This window comes from Poecilia formosa, unplaced genomic scaffold (genome assembly GCF_000485575.1).
Source record: "Poecilia formosa unplaced genomic scaffold, Poecilia_formosa-5.1.2 Scaffold188, whole genome shotgun sequence".
Taxonomy (NCBI): domain Eukaryota; kingdom Metazoa; phylum Chordata; class Actinopteri; order Cyprinodontiformes; family Poeciliidae; genus Poecilia; species Poecilia formosa.
The window spans coordinates 659,462-676,303 of record NW_006800127.1 but is presented as its reverse complement, the minus strand read 5'-3'; the positions used below and the strand labels follow the sequence as shown (position 1 = coordinate 676,303).

Sequence of the window (16,842 nt, the reverse complement as noted above, 5' to 3'; positions counted from 1 at the left end):
TTCTTCCAGCTCCTCCGGGGGAACCCCAAGGCGTTCCCAGGTCAGCCGAGAGGCAAGCTCCCTCCAGCGTGTCCTGGGTCTTCCTCGGGGCCTCCTCCCGGTGGGACGTGCCCGGAACACCTCACCAGGGAGGCGTCCAGGAGGCATCCTGACCAGATGCCCGAGCCACCTCAACTGGCTCCTCTCGACGTGGAGGAGCAGCGGCTCTACTCTGAGTCCCTCCCGGATGACCGAGCTTCTCACCCTATCTCTATATATATATTTCAAAACAGACTTTTATCAGCTCACACAACTTTCCAAATTGTGTTAAACACAACTGACATTTAATAGTTTGGCAAACTTGAAACTTGATTTATTTCATTTCTCAAACTGCTCCCTAACTCAAAAAAAAAAAATCTATTCTTAATTCTAAAAAGAAAAAAAAAAACTAGGTACACGCAGAGAACATCATATAAGATGTTTTGTTGAGATTTAAAGTTCAAGAGGGCTACATAAAGCACCTTGTTAGATCTCTTATTGGCGTTTGCTATGATAATGCTGGAAAAGAGACATAGGCTACATTGTTGTTGGTATTTTGGCTACCATTACAAAAACAAACCCATACAAAGCCTGTAGTACAATACAAAAAAATGTAAAACTTACACAACCCATATCCCAGTGATGCTCAGTACTGGGAGACTGACGGGCAGTATCATCCACAGAGACATTTTGGACCACCTTGAAAAATCCCTTTCCTCTCCGTCCTCTTCGACCAGCCCAGGAATATCCTCTCAGGTAGCAGACAAACATTTACCTCCAGGTGACTGGGCTCTGCATGATCACAGACTGATTCATTTTCCTAAAGATGGAGCTTGGCAGATGGGACAGATGTGTCCTTTTTTTAGCTGGTGAATGAGACAGAGAAAGGGGGCAGGCAGCGAGTTAGGTCAGGATTATTCAGGTACTTATCGCGCACTAATCAGCAATACAAATTAAACTAATCTTCTTTGTTGGGTGAAATGTGATTCAATCACGCGCAAAAATCGTTCAGTTTGTGAAACTATGATGTTACCTTCTTTAACCGTTTTTTTTTTCTTTTTTTCACTTTTTTTTTGCGGAGCGCAACAAAGTAATATATATTAGGCATGTGCATTTTTCTTTAATCTATCACAGCAAACTATGTGGCTCATTACTCACCTTCAGCCTCCGAGGACCAGCGAGTTTTGCAGGAGGTTTTGTGGAAACTTTGAGACCGTCGACGTGTCCTCCTAGTCCCCTTCAAAACAAAGTGCCAAAAGATGCCGCGTTACTTTAAAAATCTCTTTGCTTCGTGTGTTTCTCCTGAGCAGAAGTTGGCCGTTTCGCTTTGAAGTGCGTGGCGTACAGCTCGCGCTCACAGAAATGCTGCCACGAGACCCGAAGACATCCCAGAAGATCCAGCTGTTTGACTCCGCCCACCTAAAGTTAGGTTCGAGTGGGCGTGGCCCGAGGCGTTGATGATTAAAGACTTCATTCCACCGTAACAAAGACTACTCAACCAATCATTTAATCATTTTTCTATACTGAATACAATGAAATGTAAATAAATCTGCGGTGTAGCAAAAATCCTACCCGCCAAGCACGTCTTCAAAGGTGTATACGCGAAAGTCTCAAATTAATCAAACAAGAACAATTGTTGTGAATATGAAAATTCATGCTCAGGAAAGGTTTCCTATTTTATTAGCGAAAGAAAGTAGTGAAAAGTTTTAAAATGGGATTTTCGAAGCCATTTTGTTTAACATAGAGCTAATATTGCCCCCTGGTGTACATAACGACACGCAAATGGAAAGTCTCTATGAGGAATAAAAAGTATTATTTTGTAACTTCAACAAACTTCAAGACAGAGCCTGGAATGCGGCTAATCAAGTTATTTTGATTAAGTGAGTCATCACCGCTAGGAAAGCAAGAGTTTCGACTCACTGATATCATTCTAAAAATCACAACATGCAAGGTTTTCTGCAAGGATTTTTGTGATCAGTGTCACATGGTGGGTGGTAATGGTGGTCTTTTGTTTGTTTTTTTTTTACAAATGAAAAACTGATAGCGATTATTTGTGTTCACCCCCTTTACTCTGATACTCCATGAATATCCATGTTAGGTCAACATGAATGCTCTATTTTCTAGGTTCTTGTTTTGGATTTTCTTTTTTTAACCGTCCTTTTAGCTAAATGAGATCACTGATATGAAGAATTCTTAAATGTTATCCATCAAATTGTTTATTATTTAGTGTTCAGAATTTTGTTGCTTTATTTGACTGGGGACGAATAGCCTACCATGCATTTTGAAATGTGTGTAGGAAGCAATTTTGTGGCATCTATTTAGATGAATTTTCAATCCAGCTATAACTCAGAGATGTCTGAGTTATTGGTTGCAATATCAGCTCAAAATGTAACAATCCACTGAGGGATGTGGTTATGTTTTGTTTTGTTTTGTTTTGTTTTGTTTTGTTTTGTTTTGTTTTGTTTTGTTTTGTTTTGTTTTGTTTTGTTTTGTTTTGTTTTGTTTTTTGCATGCAAAGCCAAGATATAATCCCTCAGGGTGGATTTTTGGGCAGGGCGTCAACGTTCAACACAGGTTAATACCGGGTCTAAACAAGCCCCAGACTTTATCACATACCAGACTGCATTAATGGTGTACTATTGGCTCTGTGAAAAATTTCTTTCTCCAAATGAAGCTTAACGGGACTTAAAAAGGTACATTTCAAATAGATAAGTAGACTACATCTCAGTTATTTCCAGAATGTATTCAATTTATTAAGGTTGCTTTGCAAACTCCCAGTGATACATTTTGTGAGGAGGATGAATATTGAGTGTAAATATTGAAGCAACAATTCAAAACACCAGTCAGAAAGTAAAGCTCAGGAACAAATGGGTCATGCAAATACAAAATTACCTCAACCATACAGCCTAATTTGCTCACAAAATCTTAAGCTTCATCACATGGAAAATTTGTGAGCACAGTTGAAAAGATGTGTGTGATTATTTCTTCAAACCTGATTCAGATACATCAATTCTTAGAAGAAAAGGGCCAAAATTGGGAGCTTTGTGAGATGATTCAGATAACTGACCATACACTAAAAAGGCAATTCCATTAGTAATAAGGAACTATATGTAAACTTCAAAATTTTAAGAAAATTACTAAGAAAAATTATTTGAAAAATGCTTTCTTAATTTTTTGGCATTTTGCAAATAGAAATAAATTTGGTTCACCTAACTGTCCTAAAAGGGATAAAGTTCATTATGATTTGAGGCCAGGCAGTGAGAAAAAAATGTGTCATTTTAAATATTTTATTTCAAATTAATAAGAAATACAATGTAAATAGGTTTAGATACAACATTCCCTTTATTACCATGATAGGATGATTGGTGTCAATTTCTTAGTTAATAGTTTTTTTTATAACCCTAAACAATCCCGAAAAATTGCAACAGTAACCAGAATGTGATGATTTATGTATTTGCTTGATTTTGACTTTTTAGTCAAGTACATTTGTTTCCACTTTCAATAGATACAATATATTTTAAAAAATCTCATTGTTTTCTTAAAAAAACGATTTGAAAGATTTTTAAGTACAATAAATGCTGTTAAGAAAAAAAGGAAAATCATCATCTGAGAGATATTGAAGAAAACTCAAGCAACTCACAGGAAGAAATGTATGGAATATATTATATTACTGCTGCATGGTTGCAATTTAACAATTAGTTGTAATCTGTGAAATCTCTTCTGAAACTTTCAGTTATTTAATGCAGCAGGAATAAAAATTTCCATCAGTTTTGTTCATGTTCATTTCATCATAGATGAACCACTTTAAACAAACAATGTAAGTCAGAAGATTTGGTAAAAGAAATACAAAATACAAATACAAAAAATATATACACATAAATTGAAATCCTTTTCTATCTGCAACTCATTTGTAAGTAAACAAATACAATAAAATAGAACCCAAATACAATCTATCTCATCTTTCCCATAAATATTGAGAATATTAATAGTCTGTAATTCAAAAGATCTGATCCCATGGTTCTTCTCCTACAGCTTTATAGAAGAGCCAAAGCCCCACACGCTAAAAGCAGGGTACAGAGGCTCCACAAATGAAGTCTGAATTTTGTGCAGAAGGCGCATGCCATCAGAGACGCTGTAATACGCAAGTATTCCCTTCCCATGGTCCAAGTAGACGCCGATGCGGGATGACACGGGGGCAGAGAGGTCTTTGCTTCTGTTGTTGTGCACAAAGGTGAACTTGGACTCAGAGCAGTACAAACTCCATGACTTTTCATTCCAGCCGAGGCTGCAGTCATTGCTGTTTCCTTTTCTCCGGATTCCCTTGTAGGTAACAGCCACGTCTATCTCTGTTCCTCGCCAGTCCACTTCCCAGTAACAGCGAGATCCATACACATTTTCTCTGCACAACACCTAAGAATATAAAAAGACCAACGTGATCAAAAACCCAAGGCAACATAAAAAAAATAACAATGAAATAAAACATGTTTCAAGCGGTAAATCCCCACCTGTTGCCAGTGGTCAAATCGATCTGGGTGATCAGGGTAGTGTTTAGGGTCACTCTTCATTGTTGCTGTTCTGTTTCCTTCTGAGAGGTGAAGGTTTCGGTGGACTGTGTTGACATCCAGAGTCAACTGGAGAGAATCTGAAGTGGGGAAAAAAAATAGTAATAATTTGGGTCCTTGAGGATGGTTTTTAAAATTTCTGATCAGATTTATCACAATCGAGCACTAGTTTAACTGGGTGTGGTATGGTGTATGTTTACATGATAGTGTAACAAAAGCAGTTACACCTGTGTTTGCTTCACTAAATCTGAATTGTAGGTAAGACTTTTAACCGACGGATAAACCTGTTGAGCAAGTTGAATACCTTTATTCAAGTTTCAGTCATTTTACTTTGTGGACTCACCCTTTTGCTTAGTGAAGGCGTAGTTATTAACAATGAGACCAGGTCTGACAAAATGTATAGTTTTATTACCAGAATATTGTGCTACTTACATTTCAGGAAATCTTCTCTTGTCCTTGGTTCTTCTACAGTCCTTGCATCAATGCTCACAATTGATTCTCTTCTTGACTTTAATTCACCTTCCTTTGCTTCTTGCGTGATGTACACTTCCTTCACTATGAAAGTTAAGAAGAAAAAAAGCAGGGGATTCATCAAACTGCTTAGTTTTGGTTGTATTTGGTGAGGAAAAATAGACAGATGTGTTTACCTGCTCCAGAGATTTTCATCATTTCTGTCTTGCTGATTTCTTCCACTTGCAATTTCAATGCCGCAATGGCTCTCTTGGCAGGATCAAAGGAATAATTGGGAACAACATTGATGCTGTTTAGGTCTTCATACCCGGAGGGGCCCGATAGAGACTGCCAGCTCTGGTAAACATAAAAACGTCCCCATAAATGAGCATATAGACCACTCTGAGCTCTAAAGTCATTGTGTTACATTGAGCAGATCATCCTCACCTGCAGAAAGTGAATGTGATCATCAGTGCGGGAGAGCTTCTCCAGGTTGTTGTGTCTCTTCCTCAGCAGAGTTATCTCCTCCTCCAAACGGTCCAGGAGTAGATCCCCCTGTGTCACGGTGGTTCTTTCGTGGGAGAGGACCATCTCTTTGACTTCATTGTACTTCCTTTGTATAGAATTAATTAGTTCAGTGAAGATCCGCTCATTTTCCTCAAGAACTGTTTGAGCAGAGTGCTGTTGAGATACATGTGAATGATTAGAAAACAGTTTCATTTCAGAACAAAAAACCTTTCTGCAATTTAACTTGGATGTGTTTTACTTACTTTCACTGATTCAACTGCTTGTCTTAGATCCTGCCACTTTTTAATTCTCTGATCAATCCTTTGTTGAGACTTGTGCAGAGTGGTACCGAGTTGTTTCTACAAAAATGCAAGGAAAAGAAAGTTTAAATACTTAAAGGCTAATAACAACAAACATTTTTTTGAGTTCAAAGTGCAGAATGAGATCTGTTCAACGCTCACTTGTTTCTCAGTCCTCTCAGTTCCAGCCGGGACGATGTCATGGTGTTTGTGTTCGTCCATCATGCACAAGACGCAGACTGATGTCTGATCGGTGCGACAAAAGGCCTCCAGCAGCTTGTCGTGCTGGGCACAGACCTTCTCTCTCATCTGACCCGTGGCTTTGACCAGTTTGTGCTTCATCAGGGTGGGGTAGTCATAGTGTGACTGCAGATGTTCCGCACAATACGATGCCAGGCAAACCAGACAGGACTTCTCGGCTTTTTGCTTCCTCGTAGTGCAGAAGTCACAGAGGACCTCCCCATCCTTGGTCCTTTGCCTGGTCTGGTTTCGACTGGCTGACCGGCGAGATTTGTCCAAATTGGCATATCTGTCCAAGTCCAGACTGTCTGAGTGAGACATTTTCTTTTCCAAAGATGAGAAAATAAAACTAGCAGATAAGACACCAAAAATAAAATCCACTAGGAAATCAGCTTGAGAGCAGAGTGACAGCCTTTTAATGAGGTTGATGGCAAAAAGAAAAAGACTACAAGTAAACAGGATCAAGTATAACTGAGCTCCCGAAGTGAACTGTTCCGGTGAAACTGAACGAGTGACGCTTTGTGTGACAGAATGTTTGCTATGTGGACTACTCATAAAACCAGTATTCCAGGTTGGACATATGATTGTTGTGAAATCCACTTAATAGGATGAAACTGGCAGAAAGGTCGGGGGGGGATGAACATTTTGAAATTAGCAGTAACAATAAGTCTTATTTAGTAGCTAAAAAAAGCAGGTTAGCACGTTACCACTTTATTCTTCAAAAACTTATTTTTAATCTTGTAAAACCTACAAAACCTAATCAACTGCTAGAAAAAAGGCACTGGCGAAGGAGCACCATCTTGTGGCAGTAATTGACAACTTCATATTACTCTGTTATGACGAACTGACCTAAAACAGAATGAAATAAGCTGTATCCATGTGATAGAATTGGAAAGTAAAAAACTGCAATAACGTTATATTGTAAAATGTATTAAATATATGTTTCACATTAAAAAGGCAAAAAAAGCAAATCAAACTATTTTCTAAAAACCTAATTATAGTGTCTTTGTACTTAAGAATGACACCGCTGTCCAATGAAAAGGGCTATACAGGTACTCTACATGCTAGAAAAACAACAGTCATATAAAATAATTGATTAAATAACAAACAGCACGTAAGACACAAGAAAACACCTAACTGGAAATTTTAAACAAAATGAAAATCTTTTAGTTGCTAAAACACATCCATTGTCTCTTTACTTTGAACAGTTTTTCTTGAAATTTAGAATTATTTGTTAATTTATCTGTCGTTCATCTTGCTTTAGTGACATTTTTCTTGTAAATATCACAACAGATACATTTATTGGCAGGCCACACTTTTAGCAAATCCTGTCATGTCTCAAATATATCAGTCAATAGTTTTAGGCTTACACTCATTTAAGTAAGAATATAATTTCAGGCATTCAGTGATGCATTTGAACAGTCATTCTTTTCAGGGAGAAATAGTGTTACAAGATATCACTGTAAGTAACATTAAAAGGAATAACTGAATGCACAAATTTGGATTTTTTTGTGGATTTTATTTAACCCACAAAGGGTAAAAAAAGAAAAGACAAATACAAGGTAAGGTAATAAATTCATATAACAAATTATCCGAATTTACTAATTCAGATCAAGCTGAATCAATATGCATTTATATTTATCAACAACCTTCTGGCACGATATTTTTGGGAATCATCAAAGTGCTGACACTTTAAGGTTACTGTTAAAATGTCAACCATCTGATCCTGTTCCCCTAAGATGAAAAAAGATAAGCATGGATGTTAAATGGCAACTGATGAACGACTAATGATTAAATCAGTCACAAATGGTAGGATGCAGGAATAATAGCGTCACTGATAGCAATGAAGTCATGAACATCAGCATAGACTGAGATGGCATCAAACAAGAGATAGCCAACTGCCTCAGTAAACTTTTAAAACTTTCAAACCCAAAGAATAAACTTCAGAACTGGGAAGAGTCCATAATCTGTCAAACATAGTGGTTGTAGCATCATGCCCAGGGTATATTTTACTGCTAATGGTAGTGGTGGGATAAATCTTCAATTTATCTTAAGATAAACAGAAATATGGTTCAAACTTGCACACATTGGGTTTTCCAAAAGATTAATAATTCCTAATGCACATTAAAACTGGCTTTATAATTAATAAAGCAGGTCATTAAGCCTCTAGAGTGATTTTCTCTTAAGTTCTTTAAGAGATTTATGGACCTTGGTTAAAATCTCTGTCAGAATACCAATTAAAAGATACACTTCTAATGAGAAGTATAGTCATATATATAATGGTGATGTCAGCAACTGTTGACTACACTAAGTGTATGGCGTCACTGCCCATTGCCAAGGCCTATTTAATCAAATATCACTGTGTGGGACTATGTTTACTTTTTACCAATAAGTGACAAAATAAAACTAATTCAACCTTGAGCACTCAAATGTTGTTGTTTTTTTTTTTTAACTGAAGTGATATAGTGTTTCACTTCACGCTGAAGGAAAAACAAGGTTATAGAAGCACCATTAAAAGTCTTATTCAAAAGCAACATTCATGCCAATGATGAGCTCATCTAAACCTTAGATTAGTGGGTGTTCCACTAATCATCACATATTCCGATGGAGTCTGTCTATATAAGGTGTTTTATACATGCTTAGTGCCATTTTCACTGATCAGATTTAGCACAATTTCAAAGCAAGTCTTTGGAATTAATCACCTCTACTGCAAACCTACATGTCTGCCTCCTTAATAATTTATTTACTCAGTCCATGCATAGCCAGCTTTAATTAAATGCTCGGCTAAATTTAAAGAAAACCATACCGTTTCATTGGAAATATTTTTGGCAGGAATGAAAGGTTTACTCTTTCCCAACGGAATAATTAATAGTTAGTAGTACTTTGAATTTACTCTTTCAATCTCCTGCACTTTAACTCCCAGCCTGTAGGGGGTGACGATGGTGTATGTGTTGATATGAAATGACAATAGTTGCTTTCGCTAAAGTGCGTCGGAGGTCCAACGTTGGCGCCAGATGAGCTGTGGCGCCAGCTGTACACACAGGCAGTGAGAGGAAACGAAGACACACAGACCAGAGCAGTGTGACGAGGCTCACTGAAAAACTTGCAAAGCACCCCTCAGACCCAGCGTGTAAAATCCCCAAACGATTCTTCTGCTTCTCTCTCTGCAACAACCACAAACTAAAAGGACAGAAAGGTGGGTGTGTGCATGCACGGTTTTGTATACTAACTCTATAGGATGTTAATCCCGGTGAACATTTCATCCTTTAAATGCAATCTATTCTCAGACATATTTTCTCAATAGGTGGGCGGGTGTGTTCCGATAGATATAATCCTGTCGTATCTTTTTAAATATTGTGTGTATAGGGTGGTAATAGCTGACCAGCAGTTTACAACTCTGATGGAAAAATACAGGCCTTGACCCGCGATAATCGAAACAGCAGTGCCCTAAAAGCATACCAACCCACGAATTTATAGGTTTAAGGAACTATATTATCTTTAAATCTATTAGTCTGTAGTCTCTAATCTGTATTTCTGTGTGGACTACTCTACTTTTGTCTCTACACAATGTAGTTTTAAATGCACGGTTTCGTGTTTCATAAAGGTTATTCGCCAGTGTTTTGCGATGTGAAATTATATCAATCTGCATGTATATGGATACTTTAGCTTTGCTAACTAACTGGATTAGCTGAGTTTTTAGCTCGGCATCATGGCTATGTAGCCGCGACATGCATGCTTGGTAGCTGCTAACACAATCAAGGCCGCCATTGAAGTGTGGTTGTTCTGCTGCTGCCGCAGTGAAACACTCGGGATCAGGTCGGTCTGGTTCACGCAAGCATCGTTTTGCAAACTGTTTGGTTCTCGTTAACTTGAGGAACTTATTTTGGCTTCGAATAATCTGCAAGTTTCTCGTCTTTTGTGACTATAAGTCGCCCTTTCCTGGGCTTTTCGCACAGCAGCGTCCTTCTTCAGTTAGCCATCTTTGTTTCAGCTAACCAGCTCCTGCTTGGATTTATAGGCGAGTCTTAGCGCGCTAAATACACTTTAGTTAGGTTAAAAGCCAACACAATGTCGTAACTTCAATGTTCAATGATTATTTAGGATCATCTATTCGAGTTCTTCAACAATATTCGCTCCCTTTAGCGATTGTTGCCCACCCTGTTTAGATATATTGTGTATGACGGAAGCTAAGGCGGATAACGTTAGCCAGCGGCAGCCATCTTAGACTAGCTGGAAGTGCTGGTGTGGCACAACAAGATGGCCTGGTAATAATCGCACTGGGAGAATTTCCGCGTCGTTCCGTCGTCCTAAGGTGCGCTTATAAACTCGGTCTGGCCGCCTGTTTTATTGTAAGTATTTGTCGTCTATGAAGCCCTGAAAGCACAGTACTCGCGTATGTGACCATCTTCCAGCTAGTTAGCTGGCTAAAATGCAAACGCACTAGCAGCTAACACAATGCTGTTTTGTCGGTAACCAGTCGCCCGTCCTCCATAGCCAGCTAACTAGCGGCTATGGAGGCCATTTGTAGCTGTTGTTGAAAGGCTAACAACCTAAATGTTTAATAACAAAAAGCCCGTTGTCTAAATGTTCAAATGGTTCCTCGTATATCAGAATAAGGGCGAGCCATAAAGCAAATCTGAGGGAGAAATTGGGGATTAAGACCGAATAAGAAGCTGCGTGGTTTACTTTTGTTTAAACATCACTGGAGTATAGCTAATGAAGCGAAGCATGTACGCTAATGTAGCCAGCAAATGCATCACCTGGTTTGCTCAGGTATGAGTTATGTCAATATATAGGTTAAGTATATTACCTTAAGCGCAGTTTTTTATTTTAAATTAAGATTTAATAGCACTCTATAGTTCCTACAAACTAGAGTTGTTGTGGTTTTGTGGATATTTTGTTGCTGTTTTTATATCCCAATAGTTTGCACCTTGGTTTAAGTACCAGTGAAACTAAAGAGAATGGGGTTGTTTCTTTGATTCTTTGGTTATCTCTATAAGATGAGATATCTTTAAGATTTTCATAAATCTTTAAGTTTGTAAAATCTCACATCACTATTAATGTTCAACTTACTGCTAAATTTATAATATGGCTGTGTCAAAGCAGTTTGAAATACAAAATATTTGTTGCAATCCGTGAAGTTTAGATGCAAGTTTAGCAGTACTGTTAATCAAATTAAATACATTTAATTTACCATCTGCCTTAATTGCACTCGGTTAATAGTAAAGCTGCACAGTCTACTAAATCACAATGAGTGTGTGCAGTATCGCAAAGGGCTGCTTCAATGCAATATTTGGTGGGCTGCAATATATTTGGAATTATGTATTTAAACTGCTTTCCAGCAATGTATGGTATAATTTCAGTTGAGCTTTATTGTTCATTAAACTCACAACAGATATAAAACACGGCAGCCTTTATCGTCACTGTGTAGACATTATTGAAATTATTCTGTTACTTTATTTGGTGCAAAAAAGTTAAGTAGTAAAGTAATTAAAATAGAAAAGTAAATATGATACTATTTCTAAAATTGGGCTGCCCTAATTGATATCAAATTGGTTAATAAGTGAATGATTAGTAAGCAACAAACAGATCCTATAACTTATTAGTTTGTGAGTAAACACTGTGTTTTGTGAAATTTTTTAATAATGTCACAATATTTTTTATTTTTTTTATTTATTTATTTATTTTTTTGTCAATGAATTTTTTTCTCCCTTTTTTTTCCCAGGTCAGCTCACTGACAAGAACGCCGGCGCAGGCAGAAAAAAACCCCAACATATAACCCCGATTCCCTCTTTGGTCATCATCCGGCAGAAAAACGGAGGCCGTGGGGCTGGAGTGTGTTCTTATGGCCGAGTCAGAGACTGAATGTGACACGCCAGGGCTTGACACACTTGGGTCGGAGTGTGTCATAGCCCATAGCCACGTCGACCTTCACTATGGAGCCGAAACGGAGATCATGACAGAGGAAAAGCGTGGATTGGAGTTGGAGATCCACGGCTCAGACTTAAAGATCCAAGGACTCGGGGGAGAACTCGGGGCTGTCACATGTGTGGATGCGATCGTTGCCGAGACAGACCATGACTATATCAAGGTGGAGCATGCTGACATGCACTGTTTCACAGCAGCAGAAATCAAGACAGAAACGGGCGAGACTTTACTGGGAGAGGTGCTGCTTAAGACAGAAGGTGAGCATGTGGTGAAAATGGAGTCCGATCATGGCGGCGAGTTGACAGTGGAATCCGAGAATGGCGTAATCATACATGAAGCTCACGGCCTACAGTGCAACGAGTGCGGGGAGATCTTTGGCAGCATAGCTGATCTTCACCAACACTTTGAGATCCACAAGGACCTCAACCCGTACATCTGTATCCACTGTGGGGAGAGTTTTGCCGTAGAAGCCAGTCTCAAGCAGCACATGAAAATTCACATGAAAGAAAAGCCGTACGTTCCCCCGGGAGTTGACCTGATAGGTAAAGATGTTATTGATGCCTACAGCCTTAAGTCTCATCAGATGATTCATTTGCCAGACAAGCCCCACAGATGCACAGAATGTGGCAAGAGCTTTGCAGCTGCCATAACACTGAGGGAACACATGAAGATGCATTCTGAAGACAAACCGTACAAGTGCACACAGTGCAGGAAGAGCTTCGTCCGCAGGAGGCATTTAAAGAAGCACCAGGAGGTCCATGCGCGCGAAAAGCCATACACCTGTGGCCAGTGTGGCAAAGGCTTCGCTACGACTTCCAACCTGAAGCAGCACCAAAAGACCCACACAGCAGTCGTGCTCGGAGACAAACCCCACCGGTGCGCACAGTGTGGAAAGTGTTTTGCGGCCGCCGCGACTCTGCGAGAGCACCAGAGGATTCACTCAAGTGAAAAGCCGTACAAATGCAACATGTGCAGGAAGAGTTTTGTCCGCAAGCGTCACCTGAAGAAGCATCAGCAAGTCCACGCCGGGGGGAAGCCCTACACCTGCAGACATTGCAACAAGGGCTTCAACCACTCCTCATCCCTGTCTCGCCATAACAAGACCCACCTGCAGAACCCGGTGTTTTCCCCACCTCAGCCTGGGAAATCCATCACTTTCGTCTCGCCTCCAAAGCAAAGAGTACTCCAGGAAGGAGAGAAACCGTACATGTGCCACCACTGTGACAAGGGCTTCAATCATTCCTCCTCTCTGTCACGGCACCAAAGAGTCCACTCGGATGGAAAAACGTACACCTGCGGTCACTGTGGCAAAAAGTTCAATCACTCCTCCTCTCTTGCGAGGCATCAGAGAGTTCATTTGGAGAAGCAGCAGGCGCTCGCGTCGCCGCTGCAGACACAACAGCAGTTACAGCCACAACCACAATCGCCACAGCCACCAACACCACAACCGCAGCAGTACACCGCCATCCCTGTTGGTAAGGCTTTCTCCAACAATGCCTTCCCAAAACAGCTCATCCTGTCTGTCGAGAAACCATACAGGTGCTCTCACTGCGGAAAAGGCTTTAACCATTCTTCCTCTCTCTCCAGACATCATAGAATCCACGTAGATCACAGACCAGGGCCCCACCCTTAGAGGCAGCCCTTAGCCCCCATTACCACTTTTCATACGTTTCTGTCCCCCCAAATCCTTATATCTATATCACAGCACCACAGAAAACGGTAGTCCAACTTCTGCAGACAAAGAGGTCATGTCGATATCTAGTTCTGGTTAAGTGGAGCAGCTCAGAATAAACGGACAATAATTCAGATTTATTCAAAAGGTGGGGACTCGGCCTGAGAGACTGTGCAAACATGCAACTGAACTGAACCCAAGGCTTTGTGTGCAGCTCCAAGATGGTATAGAATATAGTGAAGGAATTTCTCGTGATTCTGTCTCACTCGCTCCAGGACATCCAGAACTCTTTTAAAAGAAAAACAAATGTGGTTTGAAAATCTGCAAGATAAAATGGTATCTTTGGGTAAATAATACCTCTCATCTTTTTCATAGAGTTCCACTCATGTATCTTCAGGTGCACACCTTTGCTTTTCAGCTGCGACTTTATTAAAAATGTCAAATACAACTGAACAGGAACTGTTGCCCCGTTTGATTTTTTTTTTCCTCCCCAGATGTAACTCGTATGAAGCAAATATCAAAAATCCAATGTAGATATTTCTTGATTTTCTTTTATATATATGTATAGTTAACTAGTGTGCTGTTCCAGACGATACAACTTTTGATAGAAAGATTCACTCTGTCTCTCCACGTCTTTTTTTTTCTTTCTTTAATTTGTTTTAAGTGTTGGATATAAAAACGAAAAGAAAAATGTTGCAAATTTTTCCATAAAGTTGGGCTCCGTTAACATGAGCCGTCCTGTATATTTATGAGATTGGATTTTTGTATGTCTGGTGGTTTAGCACGGCTTCATAAACTGTACAGAGAGCAATACTGGTCGAGACCCCAGTCTATTCTGACATGCAATCTAGCTATAACAAAAATGCATATTAGAAAATAAAAATCTTCTGGGTAGCATATTGCAACATGACCCGTGTCCTAATTATTTACTGCGTGGTTTCAACTTCACCCTAAGATCCAAATGTACATTATTGCTTTGGAAACTAATTGCCTGTGTATAGTTATAGGTAACACATATTCTTGTTGACCTGCAAACTTTTCGTTGTTTGATCTAAAACAAAAAGAAGTTGTGTATACTAAAACATGAGAATCTCATTTTACAAGATTTTTCTGAAGTCCAATGGATTGCGCTCTATTTACTGTTCTGTGTAAAATATCTTTTACAAACTGACGTATTTTTTTAGATATGGCTTGGGTTATACGAAAGAGAATGAGACGGGATTTTATGAGAGTTGAACATTTGGTGAGCAATATCTTTATTTGGATAACAGTTGTGCGTCACACTGTAGCATAGTTCTTTTCCTTGTGTTAGTTAGGTGCCTTATTGCATGCAATGTAGAAATGTATGCCCAGCTGTTATTTGAAAGTTAGGGTTTTCAGGATTTACTTTTTTTTTTTTTTTTAGTTCTTACTCATTAACTTGCCCTACATTTTAATTTGTCACCTTTTTCTTTTGCTTTCATGTATATTGCAATGTGTTTACACTGTTACAACTATATTGTTTTATTCCCCCTTTTGATTTTTTTTTTTGTCAATGGCCTCATTGAGAAAGTGGTGTAAAAGATCCATATAGACTATTCTTAAGGGCAAACCCTGTAACACATCTTCCCCATCTGAGTGGCACATATATGGATAAATAAAGGTTGTTGACTCTCTCTCTCTCATGGTGTTGAATTAATGCAATTTGGAGTAGTACTAAAATCATGACGCTTATTTATTGTCATACAAATACCAAAAAAAAAAAAATTAACCTGCACTGACACTGTTTAAACACATGGTGTCGCTGTTTACAGTCTTAAAACTATAAATGGCATCAATTTCGGTGGGTAAAAGCTGTGATTGAATAGGTGTGAAGGCCCTTGGGAATTATCTTTGACCTAAAAAAGAACATGTCTCCTACGTGAACTAAACAATGGTTTACATTTTTTCACAGCTGGAGGCTGATTTTGGTCTGAAGCAGAGGAACAAGGACCGGATCTCCAGCTGATGTGACCTTGGCTTATATAGTACCTTCCAAAAGTATTCATGGTCCTTAAACTTTTTCACATTACAACTACAATCTCAGATCACACGTTTTAGGTCAGAACCGAAGTGCATTCTTGCAAAATGGGAATAAGTTTGTATTTTGTAAACCAACATTGCTATAGCTATCTTTTGGAGCTTGACTTCCAGATTTGCAAATCTGTGGAATAAAACTATTCTCTATAAAATCAGAGGTCTTACGCAAACTTAAATTTAGTAAATTTTTGCTACAGATGATCAGTTGAATTTAAGTGGGTCAAACTAACAGATTATTATGCTTCAAGCTAAGCTATTGTGTTGCAGCATTAACTGTATGTTTAGGGCATATTCACCCACTCTTTAAACATTTAACATATTTTATCCTTTCAGCAATAGCATTTTTCTTGCCATTTTTGCATAAAGCCTAGGTTTTTAGATTTGTAGTTACTCCCAGGTGTACATTTCCGCAGCTCCTCCAGAGTCACAGTGGGCCTTTTGGCTGTTTCTGTGATTGTTGGTCCTTGCTCATCTTGTTGGTTTAGGTGGGTGGTCTTGTCTCGTTTCCAAATATACCATACCCTTCATCTTCATATATTCAGGATTGCTGTTTGTATTTTTAACAAAATCTTCAAAGGGAATTAATAGTTTTGCTAATTGTAGAAGGTGCTGTTATCAAGAAGCAGAATAATGTTCTGGCCTATAGAAATGTTACGCTGGTCATCCTTTTAAGTCAGCATTAGCAGAATGAATGGGTGAAATGGACATAGCACACACACATAAGCAAAGAAGCTCTTACCAGTTGTTAAACTATCTCAGGAAGCCATTTACATAAAGTAGTGCAATTTTATTTTTGAAAAATGCATTTAATCTTTAAAAAAATAACAATCTCATGACACCAAATTGGAGGAAAAAAATGAAAAATAATCCCAATGTGATCTTTTGTTTTTGGGGCTCCCAGACAGATTCTTAAAAGGATCAAAATAAAAAACCTGATTATGATAATATAATGCAAGATGTAAATACTTGTATATATAAAAACTTTACTTCTACTTTTATGTAGAAACTTTTCGTAGTCCTACATTAAATTAGTTGCCATGCTGGCCGAGCTAAAACACTTTAACAGCTGTTTTTCTATAATATATAATTATATATATACATATATATA

At 38.7% G+C, this 16,842-nt stretch overlaps 3 protein-coding genes across 5 annotated transcripts in view; 1 reads left to right on the top strand and 2 right to left on the bottom strand.

Moving 5' to 3' along the window:
* Positions 1-1,431, bottom strand: part of LOC103147724 (transmembrane protein 150A) — a 24,641-nt gene extending 23,210 nt beyond the window's left edge. Inside the window, exons 1-2 of the mRNA XM_007566212.2 lie at positions 1,177-1,431; positions 643-884 (exon numbers count right to left, since the gene is read on the bottom strand). Coding sequence (XP_007566274.1) covers positions 643-707 — 65 coding nt within the window. The 5' untranslated portion in view covers positions 708-884; positions 1,177-1,431. The remainder of the gene's footprint in view (positions 1-642; positions 885-1,176) is intronic.
* A 1,858-nt stretch (positions 1,432-3,289) lies between these two features.
* ftr14l (finTRIM family, member 14-like) lies at positions 3,290-6,699 on the bottom strand. The gene is made up of 7 exons (XM_007566210.2): positions 5,999-6,699; positions 5,801-5,896; positions 5,478-5,711; positions 5,228-5,387; positions 5,013-5,135; positions 4,524-4,660; positions 3,290-4,428 (listed from the first exon to the last, which is right to left on the bottom strand). Exons 1-7 carry the CDS (start codon positions 6,629-6,631, stop codon positions 4,045-4,047), a joined length of 1,767 nt encoding a protein of 588 aa, XP_007566272.2. The 5' UTR covers positions 6,632-6,699; the 3' UTR covers positions 3,290-4,044.
* Positions 6,700-9,062: 2,363 nt separating this feature from the next.
* On the top strand, positions 9,063-15,335 carry LOC103147720 (zinc finger protein 883). Of its 3 annotated transcripts, none has more exons than XM_007566207.2 (2): positions 9,063-9,272; positions 11,802-15,335. In XM_007566207.2, exon 2 carries the CDS (start codon positions 11,922-11,924, stop codon positions 13,635-13,637), a length of 1,716 nt encoding a protein of 571 aa, XP_007566269.1. In that variant the 5' UTR covers positions 9,063-9,272; positions 11,802-11,921; the 3' UTR covers positions 13,638-15,335. The 3 variants fall into 3 exon arrangements, with proteins under 3 accessions (XP_007566269.1, XP_007566271.1, XP_007566270.1); XM_007566209.2 differs by lacking the exon at positions 9,063-9,272 and adding an exon at positions 9,793-9,892; XM_007566208.2 differs by lacking the exon at positions 9,063-9,272 and adding an exon at positions 10,122-10,425.
* The last annotated feature ends 1,507 nt before the right edge of the window (positions 15,336-16,842 follow it).

Coding starts and splice junctions, on each gene's coding strand:
- ftr14l (XM_007566210.2), bottom strand. CDS start 6,631: ATGAGTAGTCCACATAGCAAACATTCTGTCACACAAAGCGTCACTCGT. Junction 5,897..5,998: donor CTGAGAGGACTGAGAAACAA/GTGAGCGTTGAA, acceptor GCATTTTTGTAG/AAACAACTCGGTACCACTCT. Junction 5,136..5,227: donor GATGAAAATCTCTGGAGCAG/GTAAACACATCT, acceptor TAACTTTCATAG/TGAAGGAAGTGTACATCACG.
- LOC103147720 (XM_007566207.2), top strand. CDS start 11,922: ATGGCCGAGTCAGAGACTGAATGTGACACGCCAGGGCTTGACACACTT.